This window comes from Parasteatoda tepidariorum, chromosome 4 (assembly GCF_043381705.1).
Source record: "Parasteatoda tepidariorum isolate YZ-2023 chromosome 4, CAS_Ptep_4.0, whole genome shotgun sequence".
Taxonomy (NCBI): Eukaryota; Metazoa; Arthropoda; class Arachnida; order Araneae; family Theridiidae; genus Parasteatoda; species Parasteatoda tepidariorum.
In genome coordinates, this window is record NC_092207.1 from 90,813,784 (window position 1) to 90,834,535 (window position 20,752).

Here is a 20,752-nt window from a genome sequence, read left to right on the forward strand (position 1 = left end):
AGAATAAGATCCTGGGGAATTTTGTAATAGAGATAAAACTACAGATGTTTGCCGAACATTTTGTTCTTATTTTTATTCCTTCTCGGGAACTGAAATATCAAGCTACAGGAAAAAGATACAATTTATTTTTACTGGGAGTTTATGATGGAGTTCTTTTACGTCCCCCTGTCTAAAATATCAGGGACGAATGACAACTGTTAGGGTCGAAAATATGATGATGTCTTTAATCTTTATATATTTTTCAAAAGGGAATACCTATAATGCCTGCATATTTATAGAGGGATATGCATGTTGTGATATTCTTACTTTAAAGTTTCCGATGTTTTATGTCATCGATTTGCGCATCAACAATACAGTATATTTAAGCATGCAGACATTTTTTAAGAAAAAGTATTAAAGTTATATTTCTTCTGTTTTAAATCTGGAAACATGTTCTTTCATCATATTCTAATTCTTTACGTAATAATTCTTTACGCAATTTTGCTTTCATCTAATTCTTTAAGCAATAAGAAATCCTAATTGCAATTTTAAAGGTGCATGATTTTAACTATATAGATGAAGTTTTTGAATTAACACTTCATTCCGTGAAATGTAAAGGTTTTTGTCTATTTACGTAAAAACAAGCAGAGAGTAAAATTTTGATATGAGTAATTTTTAGCTTGCGTGTTAACAATAGTAAACTTTTCTTTGAAAATAGCTTCTCTCTCCATTGATCACTGCGCTTTTTATTTCTTTTTCTTATTTTAGTCAATCTAAAGGGTAATAAAGCGTTTTGCTTCCCATTGAGGATTATCAATGTTACAATTTTCCTTCAAAATAGCCATCATTGGTCCATTGATCACTTTGCTATGTGCTTCTTCTAAATTGAATGGCATGAAAGAACAATAAAATATTTTGTTTCTGATTGTAGAATAGCAGAACGAAAATTTATATTAAGAGAACAAGTATCATTGACCATTGCTCAAAATCCAGCGTATCTCTTTTTCGTTATTATACTTCATTTTTATTATACTTCTAGTATATTCCAGTCTTTTAAAATTCCCATTTTTACAAACATTACACACCAGGCAGATATTCGGAACGTTTTTGGTATATTCCAAGAACGTTCAATTCTGGATCAGTTAAGTCCAAGAACAATTCTGGTATATTCCAAGCTTTAAGTACTCCTTTTCTTTAAAACAGATCGTTTTTTATTATACTTATTCTACTTCTAGTATATTCCAAGCTTTTAAAATTCCCTTTTTAAAAATCATAAATATGATCAGAACGTTTTTGTAATAGTTCTGTTTATTCCAAGCAGTAAATATTCCCTTTTCTCAAACCAGACAGATGATCAGAACGTTTTATAGCAATTCTGGTATATTCGAGGCTTTAAAAAAATTCCCTTTTTTTTTCAGAAAGCAGACAGAGATGTGCAATCCTTGAAATGTAGGAAGAAGAAGAAGAGAAAAAAGATGCCCGAGAGCTGTAGAGTGACGGGAATAGATACTGAAGGAAACATTCATGTCTCTCTTTTGTTTGCTTTCTTATTTCCCGCCCTGAATCTACTCTCTAGAGAGCAAAAAGAAATAAACAAAAAATGGCGGTCCCTTTCATTCCATGTCGAGAGGCCCTGACCTACCAATCGACAAACTCAGTTGGGTCGCCCTGGATAAGAAAAAAAAATCCTGTTTATTTTTGTATTTGAGTTTTTAAAAAAAAGAGTGGTACAGTTTCAGTTTAAAGTATAAGACCTGCTGAGGTTGCGGCCTTTTTTTCTTTTTTTTTTTTTACTTAAAAAAATCTATGAAAAACGCATATATTGAATTTTGTCACTCGCTTAGCTTTATTTCCATTCGTATAGAATGGATTGACGTTCTTTTTCCGTTGTAAAAGATTCAACTTTTTTAAAATGATCTATCTATTTAAATATGGAATAAGGAAACAAATGCTTGAGTAAAAAAATACGAATTTAAATGTTGAAACTTGTAAGAAAAAAGATTAGAATGCTGGCATTTTTGGAAATTCTCTATTTCGTCAGGGTGAAATTTTTGTGTGTTATTTTGAGATCTATTTTTTTTTCCAACTTCCTATTCTTTTTGGATTGTTCAAATATGTTGTTTAGTAACAGCATTTTAAAATAAGGAGATTTATCATTTGCTCGTAGTACTTTCAATTTTCAAATCTAGCACGATTTTAATTTAAAAAAACTAATCAGTATAATAAATTAATATTTTTTTTATTATTTCCTTTTGTATTAGAAAAAGCAAACATCAAAAATTTCTTTTAATTAGTTTTAGTGGTTAAACCACATAAAGTTTTAGAAAATTTGATTTTATTTTTTACTTTTTTGTTTTAATCAAGCTTTTTCACTTTCAAATGCTGTATTCAAAGGTTAATATGCAGAATTTATTTTTAAATGCATGAGTTTAAAATCTTTTTCTGCACGCTTCTATTTTCAAGTCGGCTAAATATATTGCCTGAACAAATAAGAATCCCTCAAATTTGAATATAAACTGCATATTTAAATGACATTCTTTACTGCGTACAATAGCATTTTTAATTTATTCAATACTATTTTTCTATTATGAACTATTTTTTGACAATTTTCATTTAGACTTTTGAATCTTAAAAAAAAAAAAATTTATTTCTGCAAAAATCGGGTCTTTTAAAAATTCTAAGACAAAAAGGCTATTTATTTTACATAGCTTTAGAAAAATAAATTTTTACAGTCCACTAGCTGTATGAGAAAAATTGTTTTTAGAATATTGATAAATTTCTTTTCTCTATCTTAACACATTTTCAATGTATGTTATTTTTTCGTCTATATAGTCACTTTATCAGTTAAGATTAAACGGAATTTTAGAAATTTTTCATTGTTCGAAACATTTATTAGAAGAGATAGTTATTTTTAAAAACTATGAAATATTCATCAAAAAACTTATTTTTGACTTGTTAAGAAACTTGCAAAAAAGGATAATAATCCTTTCTGTAACTTGTTGGAACAAAGCACAGTCGTCGACCTTAATCACTGTCTTCCATAATAAAAAAATCAATCTTCTGTGTTTAAACTTTCATGTATATGTCAACGTCAATTAATAATTAATGAAACAGTTTTTTTAAGCGTTAACTGGATTAAAACTTAATTCGCTGATATATTATCTGTAAATCAATATAAATACATTATATTATAAAATATATTATTTGTAAATCAAATAAAAGCATTTAAGATATTAAATTTATTACAATTACCTTATTGCAATGGTGATTCTATTAAATATTAAATTATAATCCTGTTACATTAAAGAAAATACTTATTTTTTTATTAACTATCATTATCAATCTTGAAACACATTAACTCATAAATATTCGCAAAAAAGTGTGATACTGTTACTCCGTAAAAAATTTCAGATCAAATTACGATATAAAGTATCAGCTCTTTGTGAGCATTATTCGTAAAAACCATTTTACCGTAAAATCCATTTCATCGTGAAATATTATATCATATTTTTTTACAGAAGTCGAAGCTTAATAGAATGAGATAGCAATAGCTTAAATAGAATGATTCGGCGATTTTCCTTGTAATTATTGCTGTAAAAATTACGGTATATCAGATTTTTTTATTCCCTAACATGTTACGGTAAAAATGGATTTTACGGTAAAAAGTAAAAGTACCCTGAGTGAAGGTTTTTTTCTGGAATGTGACCCAGAATTTTTTACAGTGCATACGTTAAATACTGTTTGAAGTTTCAGAGCGTATTGAGCCATAATAACATTCAAATTTGCAGCAACTGTATTGTAGTGCTGAGTTGTACCATATTATCGTACTTCTTTAACTTGAATACATGATGCTGTGGTTCATTTCAAAAAGATACAATTTACACCTGTATTAGGGTTTCATCAATATTGCATCGTATTACGGTACAAAATTGCAATGTTATGGTTCAACGCTGAACCGATTCTCCTGTAAATTTCCAGTGCAGGTAAAAATACATTATTTACAATATATAATACACAAACCAGTTGTGACACAGATAATATACAACAAAATCCAAAGAAACTTTACCCTTAGAACCATTCATCAGGAGTCAAGGTCTTGGATAATGGAAAGCATCCATTGAAGAAAAGGGAATCGCATTTTTATGGATAGTGACTACTTCGTCTTTGAGTTTACTTGCTTTCAAAGAAATAACTTTTAGGATCTCTGGATAAAGCTAATTTCTTAAAAACCATTGTACAGACTTTACAGATTGCTACCGTTTCGTTTTTAATGTTATTGAAAGAAAAATAACGAAGTATACCAAAATGGAGAGTTACAAAATAGATTTTAGTTAACTTTAGTACTATTTTTAGAAACGTTTAAAGCATTCGGTATCCTTAACTGGTTTTGATTTACAGGTTCCGGAGAGATAATCAAATGCATGTGTAAATTTGACTACCTAAATATTTGTAAGGAAGCTTTATATTTTGTTATAAATCAAATTCTGACAATCGGAAGTATGATTGTAGCTTTATGCAATTAATGTATTGTCCAAGTTAGCGTATGATTTGCTAATAAAGTCTCCTAATTCCTTTATCAATGTACTTCATTAAAATTTTACTTCTTTCTTTAATATTAGAATGCATTTAAAAGCAGGCTAATCAACTGAGAGATCCGTATGAATTTTAATTTATTTTATCAGCTGATTGGTGTTAAGTTAAATAAAGAAAAATTTAAGTTAAATTAAAACAAATTAGAATTTGTAGATGGAGTATTTTTGCTTTGAATACAAATATCTAAATTTTAAGGTTTAGAAATTAATTAGTGCTCTTTAAGTCGAAAATTGCTTCATGTAATAAACATTCTAAAAAATAATGCAGCACTTGGAAAGCATTTTCAGCATCATAGAAAGCATAAAGTTATTTCAATGACCAAAAATTACATTAGTTCGTTTAAGCACTAAACATATAATTTTAGTCAGCATCAAATGCAAATTCAGTAATAAAATTAATGTTATTAATTAGTAACTAGAAGCAGTAATCATAGGAAGTTTTATTATTATTTATCACTAATTAGTATTACATTTCTATTAGTACGAAATCATAAATAATAACTATAAATAATATTTGTTAATTAACAAATTCTATAACGTTGAAAAAATTAGGTGATTCTTTATATGTTATCAGTAGGAAAAATAAATCAAAAAAGGCAGAAGACTAATACCAATGTGGCATTTGAATGTGTACTGAATATATTCACATTTAATACAATTTTGTAAAAGATGAACTTAAAAGTTTTAAAAATTGATTAGCTTCTCTTATCGTTTTTATGTAAAACTTATTGATTCGTATATTCCTAATAATAATAAAATTTATCATCTCTAAGTTAAAACTTTTTTTATTCATAAAAAGTGTTGTGAGAAATGCATTTGTAGCATCTGAGAGACATAATTATAAACAAATATATTTTGTAAATTATCATTTTTTACCATTTTACTTGAAGCTATATTAACACTTTTCACACCATCTCTAATATTTTACTAACTTTGGAACGCTCAAGCAGATTTTGAATTAATAATTATCTACAGAATTCTGAAACAATTTATTTACCTTATTTTTGAATCTGTTAAAGTTAAATTAAACTAACCCTAAGAAAATTTAAACTAAATATGAATTTGAAAAGTTTTGTACTCTTTAAGTAGCACATGGTAATCTTGAGTCATTTTAAATACATGCCACAATTATCCCGCAAATAAAACTTTGAACGGTTAAAAAAAAAAATTCGGTATTCAAAACATATATTTCAATTTTAATTGCATCGAGAATGGGTTACAGGTGTTATTCATTAATATATGCGTAACATGACGTGTTCAAGTTGTTTTAAATACGTGTCATAATTCATCAAACGATGCTTTTAATGGTTACAAAAATAAATTTCAGTATTTTTTAAAACACATATTTTAGCTTTAAAATTGAGTTGCATCAAGATAGCGTGACAGATGTTATTAATTAATACATATGTTATATTACATGTGTTATATTACTCATTAATGCAGATGTTAATATATATGTTTTATTACTATTAATACAGAAGTTATTAATTAGCATGTGTTAATTAATACATTTACATAACATGACTTGTTTTAAATGAGTGTCCTAATTACCCATCAAACAAAACTTTTAACTGTAACAAAAATAAATTTTAATACGATTTTAAACACATATTTTAGTATTTAAATTTAATTGCATCTTGACTGGATGACAGATGTTATTAATTAATAAATACGTAACATAACGAAATTCAAGTTTGATCCAACATCGCTTAATAAGCAAATCAGGAACCTTAAACACAAATTGCTTTCGACATTATTTGAAGTAAAATGCATTTTCTCAATGCAATTAAGAGAAAATGCAATTATTTTCAATGGCTGATTAACAGATTGACGGGAAGAGACATGTCTAGAATGAAAGTGGATGAAGTGGCTAGACGAGGATGCCGTTAACTTTTTCACATCCAAAGTGATTCATATTTAACGATGTTTTTTTAATTATCGTAATTGGGTAGTATAATTATCGTTACTTGAAATATAAAAAAGTTTATCATAATTCAGTTTGTTATAACATTTTAATGTTTAAAACAAAAATAGTCATGCGTATGATTTAAATTACCGTAAACCAGCTCGGAGAAAACAATTCTTTCCCTAGTGGCTCGGAAATTTGTCGAAGCATTGAAAAATAAATAACTGGAAAAGTTATCCCAGTAAAAGTTCTTAAAAATGCAGACTCTGTAAAGGGCTTTATAAATCCTACTTTAGCTCATAATGCATGAAGTTAAAGAGTTATTGATTTCGGCTCCCCCGTTATATTTGTCACACTTTGTTCTCTATTTTTTTCTCTTGTTATGTAACAATTTTCTATAGCTTATTTATTAAGAAAAGTCATGTTTGAAAATCTAATTCTCGCATAAACACTGTTAGAATAAATAGTTCTCTTTGAGGGTGTTAGTAGTAAGGGAAATAATAAAAGGAAAATAATAAAAAAGTAAGGAAAATAATAAAAAGTGACTTTTTGAGTGTTTTAAACTCGAATTAATCATTTTATTTTGTACTCTCTTGCCTGGAAAAAAAACCAGTCTGAACTTTAAAATGGATAAATAGCTTAAAAATTACTCAATTTTATATGGTAAAATTTTTTAGTGTATAATAACATCGAAAATGGTGGTAACTAATCTACACCAAAGCGGAGTGGAACCAAGGACAGTTCCTGGCATAGTGAAACACCGAGAATGTTCTTTTACACTTTGTATACAGTTGGTATTAAATAACTGTCAATATTTTCAGTATTCAGTACCACTAATATTTATTTATATATTAAGATAAGGTACATTACCTTACTACACTAAATACACTAATTCGTACAATTAAATTTGTAAATCAAACATACACGTAGAACAGAGAAAATATTGTAAAAAAAATTGAACTTAGCTGAGCAGAGCAGAAGCAGATAGAAATTATACACTACAAACTTATTTAATACAGTTTAAAGAGATTTCACTTGTTCACTAATTAAGATATAAATATCGTTAATACACAACTAAAAACATACACGTATATTTTTTCTTTTATTTCTGTTTTTATTCGAACTTTTATTTTTGTACATGAGATAGTAGCACTGAAGACAACAACAAACTCAAGCAAACTCGAAAATGTTTGTAAGCATTCCACAGATGATACAAAAGTACGTTATTGTTGGAGTTTTTGGTGAAAATATTTAACGTATAGTGCGAATGTGCAAACTTTTTCCATTACAAGAGTTTTAGATTTAACTACACCTTTTAAATTGCATACGAAAGCTCCAATTGGTGTTAATTTACAAAAAATTTTCCTTCATGAAATGTTTTGGTTTGTTCAGCTTCAAATTCGAAGAGATAATACAAAATGGTTTTTGCAATGTACGCAGATGATAACCATCAAACTAAATGATTCTCATTTCTTTTCTTTTTATGAGTGTAAACAATGCAGGCTAGGAGTAACTTTTCAAATATTCAAAATATTAGGTCTGGTACGCTTTTCATTTTACAAAACAATGGCTTTTCTTTTACATTTGCTTGATTTTTTTTAAAATATCATAAAAGCGCTGAATAAAAATGAACCAAACTTATCCTAATTATCATGAATAAATGTCACAAACTCAAAACGCAAACACAGCATGTTATTCTCTTAAAAGCCTTGTTTCATGTGATGACAAATCCTTAGTGTTAAATGAATTTAAAAAAAGACTCTTAACTATAAGATTTTTCCCTTTTCTTATATTATATTTCTGTCTTTGTGCATATTCCTTCTTGGACTTAGGATAAATTGAATAATTTTTAATTACTTCAATTTAAAAAAATAAGCTGTTTACTTTAACAGATAAATAAACTAAAAATACAATGAATGAAAATGATATTTCTATAATTAATTAGTGCGAGATTTACATAGCTTACATAATTATTATTTGAATGATGTTCATTTACCCTAAACTTTCATTTAAACTTCTGGAGGCATCCTTAGCATCAAAACCTTTTCACTGAGTCTAATTATGAATGAAATTTAATTGGGGATCAATGATTAACGAATTGATTAGGATGTCTGGGATGAAGTGGTGAGAGGAATCAGACGTCTGTTTCTATCATTTGACACAGTCTAGAAGTTTTCATTTTAAGAGGGTTTTTAATTAACGAAATTGGAGATCTCTTTCGCAAATCATTATGATTTCAATTACAGAAGCTAAACATTAAAGACGTTTTATGGCATGCATACTGAAGATTTCACAAACATTATTTCATGCATATGATATAGAAGGATATGGGGTCATTATTGATAATTATGTGAAAAAGACAATTTTTATTTTTTTAAGGTAGACATGAAGAAGTCTCTAAAATTTAAAACAATCAATTGACAGGCTTGCGGTTACAATCAATTGACAGGCTTTATGACGCATGGCTTATGAATGGAATTTAAATTATTGGAGACGTTCTCGAAAATCTCCAAAAAAGACTCCCTTTGTAGTCTCTAGTGGTGGCTTTCAGTTTTTTAAGAAACGTATGAACACAGTGAAAAAAAATTGTACATTTAAGGATTTATAATTCCTTAAGTAACTCGAGATCTCTATAGGAAGAAAAGCATTTCCGTATATTTACAAATATATTATTGCAATGAAACAGATGCCATGGAAAAAGTGATAATTTTTGTTAGCATGCATATTTTTTCAAAAATATGTAATATTGACAATTTCCATACACCAATTGTAAATATCAATGTGAAATTCAAAATTATTATGGAATTTCATTAAACAAACCGAAAATGCAAACTAAATATAACAAACTTGACTAATCAATTAATCTGCATATTTTAGGAAGAAAAGTTACAAAAAATATTTATATGTGTCTTTTGTATTAGGTAAAACGCAACATCACGTAATAATACAGAATAGAATTTTGTAATATTTAAATTATATATTATTTTTATTATTATGTAAAACCCTTTATTAAAAACAAGAAGCCTTTTCTCTCGTTATATATTTCTAGTCATTTAAAAAGCAAATGTTTATTTATTCAATTTAAGTAAAATTAATAATAGCAAATAAAACTTATAAAAATGAAATACTTATTATTGTAAATAAAATCTTATAAATAATGACATTTAACATATTTATTTTTAATTTCCTTAGATATTATAAAAATATGTGAGCTAACCTATTCGATATATATGATATATAGCGATATATTATAATATATAGTTCGAAAATCTAATATCTGCTAGACAAAAGAAGAGTTTACTGAAGTAAAAAGAATAGTTTTTACTCAAATGAACTGATTTAGTTTATTTAGAATTATTGGAAAATAATTTATTAGAATGCATACGACGCCTGTTTAATCGAAAAATTTTTCTTTTAAAATTGTGCTATAAGAAGCGTGCCGGAAGAATCTGTTCAGCATCACTGCACTGCAGATCTGGAGCCGGAAAGATGCAGTTGACTAAGATCTCGTGACATCTCTCACGAACTGCTAATCACACGCGACGCACGTTTAATTAACATTTAACAACAGTTATCTTGACAAACGTTTTAGTGTTCAATAGTTTTAGTATTTTAGTCGTCTGTTTATTAAATAACGAGGATAATTTAAATGATGAGTGCTCTTATGGTGTACGAAAACTTAAAGAAATATAGAAAATAAATTATTTTTTACCTTTTCAAAGCAAATTAAGATTATTTTTATAATTTTTGTACATTATAAATAAAATTACTTTCATTTTATGGCAGTACATTCCGGATTTATATGATGTAATTTTTTTTTTTGCAGTATAATGAATTCAAAATTATTTAAACAGTTTATGGGGCAAAGCTCAGTCATTCAGGACTAAGGACTTCAAATGACGTTTCTCTGTTAAATTTAGGGATGGAGAGATAGAATTCGGAACTATTTAAAATTATCAATAGCTGAAATAAAATAAATAAATAAACATATATTGCTGTCAGATAGGTACAAGGCTTTTTCTAATTAAACTCCTCGTGAAAGTTTTTAATTATATAATTTTGCGTTTCTTCACTTTTTTTCTCTTTTTTCCTGTGAATAAAAAAAAATTTCATAAAAACCAATCGAAGTTGAAGTGATTTCAGACCAAGCAGTTAATAAAATTTTTCATTTGTAATTAGAATTCAAATTCGTTAACTTCTTAAATCAATTGTTTCAGTGTTTGAGCAATTTGACAGAAGTTTTTGAAAGATTTTTTAAGAAAACAAGAATTTTATGCATTTTTCAAAAGTAGCTGAAGATATTTGAATTTAGATCTGATTGCAGTCTATAGCAAGTTGCTCGGATTTCATATTTCCCCACAAGAATGAGTAACAAAGGTTGGGATTAGGAGAATAAAGTGGCCTTGTGTTCACTGAAAAGTTAATTATAAAAAGATTACGTCTACTAAAAAAATCCCGACATGCCCTAGGCAACATCACCAAGTTTAACTAAATCTTACTAACAGTTCAAAATTACTTGTACTTTAGGCACACTAGTTTGTCAATAATAATAAAAGCTGTAACAGTGGGCTAATAAAAACAAAGTGTGTTTTTGAACACATTCAAAATTTCAAATTTAAACAGTATGAAGAAGTACTTAAAAAAAAACAAATCTGATAATTTTTATTATCTCAAGTTTTTCGACTGATGTGCGTACTACTTGATTAAAAACTTCATTCACTTCAAAAATATATGAATAGGAAATAACAGTAACATATGCTTCAAGCGCGAAAAAGAAGGCGCCCATTTTCAAAACTTTCCAGACGTGAGTGAGAAGAAACAAAAGTGATTTGAAATATAAGACGCAAATTTGACTGCGAAAAATTTAAAAAAAAGGTGAGAAATAAAACAAGAAAAACCATTGTGTGCGAGAGTAGCAAATGAGGGTAAAACGCATTTCCGCAGGCTATAGAGAGGTGGTGAGAAATGTGCATATATTTATAAACATGCATATTCTATAAATTTTGGAAAATTGCATTTGTGTGATATCAAGGGTGCATGTCAATCATCTGAATAGTATTTTTAAGAAAATTACTTAATCTTCAAAATAAGATTTTCTGAAAAAAAAGATACTTAATTTTTAGGGAAATAAAACTTTTAGGTTAAAAATTAAAAAACAATTAAAGAATTTTCGAAGAAGATGACAAGTTCAGACATTCTCAGCCTCTATAAGTAATAAATTACAATAAATTTTATTTTTTTAACTTATAATACTTACTATTTTAAAAGCGCTCATTGCAGTTTTGCTCCGTTAAGTAATATATCTAATAATGCCTTCCACTCAAAAATTTCCATTTAAAATAATTAGCTTGCATTGATTTTCGAATGCTTTTCAAATATCTGAGATATTGAAAATAAAAGGCAAGTTACCCAAGCATTTTAATCAGAGTATAAACAAGGGAAAACGCTGAAATCATTTAAGGTATCTTTGAGATTCATAATTAACTCTCGTGAAAAGAGTCACGTAATTCTTAATTTAATTATTTCAAATAGAGCTGGAACGAGTAACCGTGCAATCAATTCCTGAGTAAGAAACCGAATTAAATGCCAAGAAGTTCTTGAAACTCTTAAATTGAAGGAAAAATTAAATCAAAGACAAACAAAAGCAATTAATACTTCTTTTGTTTTTAAATTATATGATACAAGAAAATCTTTTTAATTATTTCTTGAATTCTATATTATGCAATTTCAAGTGCTTATTAGTCATGAATGAAAGATTCTGATCATTAGAGTATAGAAAAACAGAATACATTTTATCACGTTTTTCTTCGTTATATTGAAGTGGATTATCTTTAATTCGAACGCGAATTATTCAAAATACTGAACAATCAGAAGTTGTAATAATTTCTGTAAAATATCATATTCAGTTCAGTGTTAAAACCAGATCTTTGTTACCAAGTTTTCATCAAAATTTTGCTTTTAAATTTTTTTAAATAAAATATACCGAATTGCATTTTGATGCCGCTATTTTATTAGTTATTAATAGGCCAACGTTAAGAGTTTTTAAAAAATTCTTAACTAAGTCCAAATAGCGTGTGTTCAGTACAAAAAGTACGTATGAAAGACTGAAGAACAATACTAATAAACTGTAATTGTTTTTTTAGGAAAATGTTACTTTTAATCAAACTTATGCTTAATATTGTTTTCAGATATTTACTTTACAAATTTCCAGAATTTCCCCTTGATTATAGTACAATACACAAAAATACTTTAATGCCTAAATGAAAAACGTAGTATTTTTACCGAAATTTTCGGATTTTTTATCGGTGCTTTTGAAAATGTTTCTTAATTATATATAATTTTAAGCTTTTCGTATACCCACTGCATTTGAGAATTTCTAAATGCCCAAATTGTAGATGTTTACGAAAATTAAGTATTGTCAATGAATAGCTTTATTCAAAAATTTTATTTATTATTAAATAGTTTTATTCAGAATAGTTTTACTTAGAATCAAACAGTAGAAGTTCATTGTATGTTAAAAAAATAAAAGAACTGTTATATCATTTACAAAACATGTTATTAATAAATTCATTCGTGTTTAACTAAAATAACGAAATGTACATGCTTCACTTTACTCACATAAAAATACATATTATAATGATATTGTCGTAGCATGTTTAATTTTTTCCTTTTATCTTGAAACATATTAGTCAAAATTGTATTATTATTATTTTGATATTTAATTGCACTCCATATTTATTTTAATCTTATACAATAATATCAAGGTATTAAAACGATGTATACAATATTAAAAAAATTAAAATATTAGTATCATAAAATTCATTTTATAAGATATTATTTATGTAGTCCATACTTGAGTCTAAAAATATTACACACATCGGGATTTAATAAAAGCAATTACGTGTTACTTTGTTTTCAATGTTACTTAAAAAATATATTTAATATTATGCAAACTGCTTCTTGAAATTTATTTCTTTATGAAATTATTAATTTGCTATGTAAATTTCTTTTAAAAAGTTTTAACAGATAAATTTTTACATCTATAAAAAAAATTCAAAGTAAAAATAATGATAAAATATACGGTTTTTATAAATTATTTTATAGACGTTTTAAATTGAGTTAATTTTATAAACATTATTTAAGCTTTATTTTATTAATTTTCAAAGAAGCATGACCTGACAAGTTTGAAAATATGAGTGAGTTTTTTCCTTATGAAGTTGCTTAAATACAGTTCATATTATTATATTTAAAATGGATAAGCAACTTTCTTTAATCTTTTGCACAATTTTTCTTTTTTTTTCATAAATTATGTGTTTTATTTTAAATCAAATAAACATTTACTTTAAATGAATGCCTTTAAAAATAATTTGAATTCTCAAGAGAACTCAAAATTGTTGACAATTCTAGATATTTCCCACGATTTTCCATCTTTTTTATCATATTGATCGTTCCCTTGAGGAAAAGTTCAGGACAATAAATCCTATGACTTTCGACTAAAAATATGACAGAAAGCACCATTTAAGGGGTCCAAATATGGGAGAAAAGATTAAAGGGGAAAACTTTATAACTATTACTTATCTTAATAGCTGATGCAACGATAAAACACAAAAGTTTGATATAAACTTTCGTGGCATGTAAGAAATACTTTTAACTGCTAATTAAATATAGCATATTAAAATGAACGAGATATACTTTACATGAATTTTCGTGCTATTTTGCTTTCTCTATGTATTTAAATTATTTTTTATACTGCAACAGCCTTGCATAGTACAAAATTATATTGCAAAAATTCGAAATTTTTGATTAAGTTTTGTTAAAGATTCTTCCCCATTGAAGTAAAATCAATTCAATGGAATAAAGATTTCAAGATAAAGAAAAAAGCTCAATGAATAGCAATATATTTATCAATTAAATTACTTTAAATTTGTAAAAAAACTTCATTTTAAAATAATTACATATTGGTAATTTATTTATTTTAATCTATATTTATAAAAGTTTGCTTTATAATTTAATAAGGTAAGATCTTATTAGCGGTAAGACACTATTTTTCTGTATTTACAAGGAAAAAACTTAAACTTGGTATTCAAAATATTACTACGCACAACTAGATAAATGCGCATGCTTTAAAAAGCTTTTTAAAAAGCCTAAAATATTAATTTTATAATAATTGTAAAGTAACTTTATAATTAACTATAATTATCATAATTAAGAAGTAACGACAGTGTTAAAATGCGCAACTATTTCCATTCAGATTAAAATAAAAGTGTTTTAACTTTGATTACGATATAAAAATATGTTTATTAGTCATCGATAAAAATATTGTATTGAATGGTTATAATAATATATAACAATAGGTGAGCAGTTACGGTGATATCGTTTTGTATATTGGATATGGGAAAAGTAGATTCCAATATTTATCATAAAGCGATAAGTATATAATCGCCATTTCGCATATCATAAAGTGATAATATCATTTGTAAAGAGCCCATTTAATAAAAGCATGGCAAAATTCCATATTTTTAAACGACGAAATGTATCTTTTGGCATAATTTCTGTATGACATGTGCATGTAGCTTAAATACATGAGTATATACGCAAAGTCTTACAGATACATTCTTTATCACTAAGAAGCCAACACTAAGGGATAAGTATATTATCGCTATTTCGCTTATCATAAAGTGATAATATTATTTTTTAAGAGCCCGTTTAATAAAAGCACGGTAAAATTGCATATTTTCAAATGACAAAATGCATCTTTTGGCATAATTTCTGTATGACATGTGTCTGCAGCTTAAATACATGAGTATATACGCAAAGTCTTACACATACATTCTAAATCACTAAGTAGCTAACTCTTAATCAAGTCAATGGATTCACGGTATTCTACGTCAGGAGCTGAAAATCATTACACAAATCAAGTAAGTAATATGTTAACAGCGATTTAACAGATTTATGGAAAGCCCAATTTATAAAAGCGTGACAAAATGTCATATTTCCTAAAGACAAAATGCATGCTTTTGGCATACTTTCTGTCTAACATGAGTATGTAAATGGATGAATATATAACTCAAATGGATGAATATAGAACCCCAAGTCTTACATATACATTCTAAATTAATAAGTAGCCAAGGCTTAATCAAGTCGTTAGATTAACAGTACTCAACATCAAGAGTTTAAAATCATTACACAAATCAAATAGGTAATAAATTAACAGCGATGTAAAATGTAAGTCCAGCACTCATAGAATTAACAGGCTTTCGCTTAGGGCCAAAAGGTGCTGATTATGATGTATATGAAGGCAGTGGCCCGACTTGATTACCAGAGACAAGCCACTTGGCGAAAGATTTATGCACTGAATCTTCAATTTTACAGCTCCCACGATTCCCTATCTTGTGGCATTTCCGTATAACCTTCATAATAGATGCTCTTCTCTCCTCTACCGATGGCTTCCTTGTAATGCAGTTTTAATGAGTTACAGTTTGATGGGGGGAAGGGTTTGTGATTGGGATCATTTCGAGGAAGACAAAGATGAAGATGCTCTTCGGGAGGATGCTAGAGATGATTTCACATTCATATTTCGCTGAGCTCAATTTGCTCTTCGTGCGAGAAGATCTGGCCCAAGGGAGTGATTTTTTATTCATAATTAACCGGAGATACGTTTAATCAAAAGAGAGAGATACGAGTGATTTTCAGAGTGGGAAACTTTGTGAGCAACTATTTTATGCGTTGCGATAATAGGTTTAAAACAAATTAATATTGAGTTTCACTTTCAGAAATATTTTTTTGAAGACTTTTATTACTTTTAACAGGAAAAAACGAAGATTCGTAGTTATTTTTTAAGCTCGTCATAAATGCATGCAGTAATTTACTGGAATAATTTGCGATGGAAATTCTTGTATTTTTGGCTCCAATTTCAAGTTTTATTGTGTAAATTATAAAATGAGTAAGTGATTTTTAATTTTGTACAGTAATTATTACTGTAATTCAATAATTCAATAGTAATTACTAAAGGCAAATAATCATATATAGGAAAATGCATCTTCAAATGAAATTATTTTAAACGTGTTTATCTCATTGCTCACAACTACAGAAACCTGCTTCTGCATTTTTATATCAAAAACTATATTTATATTACATACTCATGCGATATAGTGTAGTTATTTTTACATAAGTTTATATTCTTCAAAAAAATACATTACCATTCAAATAGTAAACGGAAAACTTATGAGTATATAAAGCATTTGCCTGGATCATGAATTACAGAAAAGTTACAGATTTTACAATCAAAACAATTTTCTATTAAAACGTTCAAATTTTTTAAAATAATTTTTTCATGTTTAAATTAAAAATGCAAATAATCACAAACTAGTAATAACTTATACTAATACACATTAGTAATCGTATAAATAATCTTAATTTTCTATAACTATATAACTGATAATATTAAAAATAATTAAAATATATTATATAAACTGTTTGGTTTATTACTTAAAAAGGATGAACCAAAACTTTTTTTCTTTTTACAGTAATAAATTGCATTTTAAACCTTTGCTTTTAAAAAAAACACTAAATATTTTTTACTAAACATTTGAATTGGTTGCTATTTCAATATTTTGTAGCACCAGAACGTTTATTCATAAAATAATTTATTTTGAAGTAAAATATGTTGAAAAATATTTAAAAATAAATACATTCATAAATTCGTGAATTTGCAATAGTTATAGATTAAATTTCAAATTAAGTATCTGTTTATAATATTTTTAAAATAACCTAATTTATTTAATTTTAATGATCACAAAAAATATTTTTATTATTGTTGCTAAATAGATATATTTAAAAAGTTTAATAAAGGGTTATTTAGAATAAAAGGGAATCAACTTTCTATAATTACAATATTTTAAGCAAATTAAATTGGACCGAAAATTCATTTTCATTTTTTTAATATAAAAATAACTTTATGTTTTTATTACAAAATACAAAAAGCACATATTACTTACAAAATACAAAATATAAAATGTATATATATTTAATTTTAAAATTTATAGGATTTATTCTTTAAGATTTAAGTTCTTAACAATCGATATATTCCTTTTTATAAATTATATTTGCTTTAATTAAAAACCTTAATATAAAAGAGAAATTATATTATAAAAAAAACATTCAATGAATTTTCATGCTCTTTTTTGTTCACTTATCAACATAAACTAATCAGCATGGAAAAGTGCAAATTTGGCAACTCAGATGCAAATTTTGAAATTAAAGCTAATTTTAAATGAAGACTATTAATCTGCATAAACTATCCTATTCATTAAAAATAAGAGCTGTAAAATAAAGAGGAAAAAAGTTCTTCTGTATGTAGGCAGAAAATTAAATATTTTTCTCATTCTAAAAAGCATGAGCATGCACTTTATATACTTTTCTCACCTGTATGATCGATTTTCTTTTGGATGTGTTAAAAGCCAAACTCTCAGTCGATCCATCATTCTTTCCGCCTCTTCTCAGGCATGCCATTTTCTTTTATAAAATTTCCAAATCACTCACATTACACATACACAGGCTATGTGCAAGTACACAAACACAGACACATCACATCATATTCATAGTTCAAACCATGTTTAACAACATCACTAGTGCATTATTCCTTTAGAAAAAAATCGTCTTACTTAATAATCCACATTAGGTTTTTTTAGTTGCTCAATTTAATCCACAATAATATCGTTTGCGTTATTATATTTTCTGTTCCAGTTTCATGGATTTTGATAAAAGATAGAAAACGATAAACAAGATAAACTATTTATTCCAAGAATATGGCTTTCATTGCGAAACGTGAAGCAATCCAATGCAAATAAAATCGTTCCGTTTTTACTGTGTATAATTCAAAATGAGAATATTAATAAATGGTATATTTTATGGTTTTTTCAATACAAAAACTTCTACTTTGATTGCCACAAATTAGTTCAAACAATATCGGCAATCTATTCTTAAGCCTAATTTCACATGTAAAATTCTATCCATAAATGTTCCAACGAAATATTAATTTAATATAAAAATTTTAAAAAAAAATTTTAAATTCTAATCCAAAAGTTAGCGAAGAAGCAATTAAAATAATTTCTCCTTAACACACCTGAGCGTCTGGTTCACCTGTCAACACACACTCTGAAATTATCAATTTATCCGGGACCAGTAGAACTCATGCTTTGTTGAATCCCGGACATTGCATTCCACAAAAAAAGAAAATCTTTTGTATCTGTAAAGCGCTTGAATAATCCTGGGTAAGGAAAATTTTAAGTGAAGTTCTTTTTCCCGCCGCACACCTTCCGGCCGGGATGAGTCTCCGACTAGCGGATGGGGGGACTCGTAACTTCACTGTCTCGCACGCGACTGAGGAACCTTTGGCACACGTGCAACAGATAGGGTTGCCAAATATAGGGACACGCTGCCCATGCTACTTGGCGCTGCACATCTGGAAGAAAGATTTCGTTGTTGTTCAGGTAAAGAAAACAGAGTGATCGTTAGTCCAAAATCTAACGAATGTAATGTAGAAAATATATATTATCATTGTCTTTCGCACGAGATAATGTTAAATAGAGAGAGAGAGCAGAAGATGTCGATATTTTAAACATCTCATTAACCAAACTTTAAAATTTATTCGCAGGATATGTCGAGAACATCATATATTGGGATAGATATCAAAATAATGCAATAACTATAGATAAGATTACGAATTTTGAAGATCTATTGAATAAGATAGCTTATGGAAATAATTTTATCGAATATTTTATCAAAATATCCGTCAGATAAATGAGATATCAAAGTACGGATATTTATTTCTTTAAAACGCATTATCGGGACACACTGTCCCTGCTGCTTTGTGTTACACTTTCATGGAAGGAAGATTTTGCTGTTGGTTTGAATAAAGAACCGATGATCTGCAATCGTCAATCCATAATCGATGCACAACGATTGTTAATCCAAAGTCTAATGAATGCAATGTAGGAAATATATTATTATTATCTTTTACACAGGATAATGCCAAATAGAGCTGGGCAAAAATGTTGTGAAATGCTATTATTTTAAACATCTCGGTGACCAAACTTTAAAATTTATTCTCATGATGTATCGAGAACATTATATTTCGGGATAGATATCGATTATGCAATAGTTATCGATAAGGATAACATCGTAATTAATGTTATAATATCAAACACGAATTATAAATATCAAACACGATAGCGTGGATAACGATATACACGATAACATTAATATAAATATCATATCGTATCAATAACGAGGAACACGATGACACTAATTATAAATATCAAACACGATAACGTGGTTATTATTACCCAAATGAATGCTTATTAGTTGGACCATACTATGATTACCATTAGAAACGGTAAATATTGAATATAATAATATCATGATTATTATCGATAACGATAATTATTGAACACGATATTATAGTAAAAATGCACATTAACCTCTTATTTTGTTACGAAAATATTGAAACAAAGTATAAACAAGTTAAAGTAAAAAAATATCACGATGAACAGTCAAAAATCCATGTGTCATTATGATATATCACGATATTAAAATGTCGATACCGTACAGAATCAATCTCGAACTATATCTTTTAGATTATTCCAAAGCAGTAATTCATATTTAAATGATTGGCAGAGAATTATGTTTAGAAATTTAAGGTTCCTATTAGGTTTAAAATAACTTTCATTCAACTGAAATAAATAAAGAAATCATGTTTTGCGAGTCACCATTTCTTTTACTGGATAGATCGAGTTATAATTTATTTTCTGGATAAATTTTGTATTTAATTTTGCTATTAATTTAACCATATTATTTTAAGGTATTAGAATACCTTAAAATACATAAGGAGTGGATTCGATCAATATCTCTCAAATTAAAAATTCTTTAGCACTTTTTATGTGGTGAATTTTACCGAGGAGAGCACATTTACAAAAAACTGCAGTGAGTTCTTGAAATGCATGAATGTTATTAAATGCATCAATCTATCATTCATTCCACGAAGTTTTTTTCTAATTTTTTAGATAAAGCATTTAATTATCTAATTTGAGCTTAGACTACCTGTACGAATTTATAATCTTATATTACCAAGCTTTTGTGGATCTGTTTTATGCTTAATGTTTTGTTATTAAATTAAATCTTACTAAAACATTTTAAATCTCACAGTTAAAAAAAATAGCCTGAAGTCAAATTACTAAAAGCAAAGCGTTAGAAATATTATAATATGACGCTTAAC

At 27.2% G+C, this 20,752-nt stretch overlaps 1 protein-coding gene across 7 annotated transcripts in view; it reads right to left on the reverse strand.

Annotated features, from left to right (window-relative positions):
* The window catches only part of LOC107442127 (neuron navigator 2), a 524,062-nt gene extending 505,177 nt beyond the window's left edge, over window positions 1-18,885 (reverse strand). For 6 of the 7 annotated variants that reach the window (XM_071180175.1, XM_043039751.2, XM_043039753.2 and 3 more), the window contains exon 1: window positions 17,902-18,885. In XM_071180175.1, coding sequence (XP_071036276.1) covers window positions 17,902-17,988 — 87 coding nt within the window. In that variant the 5' untranslated portion in view covers window positions 17,989-18,885. The remainder of the gene's footprint in view (window positions 1-17,901) is intronic. The other variant, XM_043039754.2, reaches the window with a different exon arrangement.
* Window positions 18,886-20,752: the final 1,867 nt, after the last annotated feature.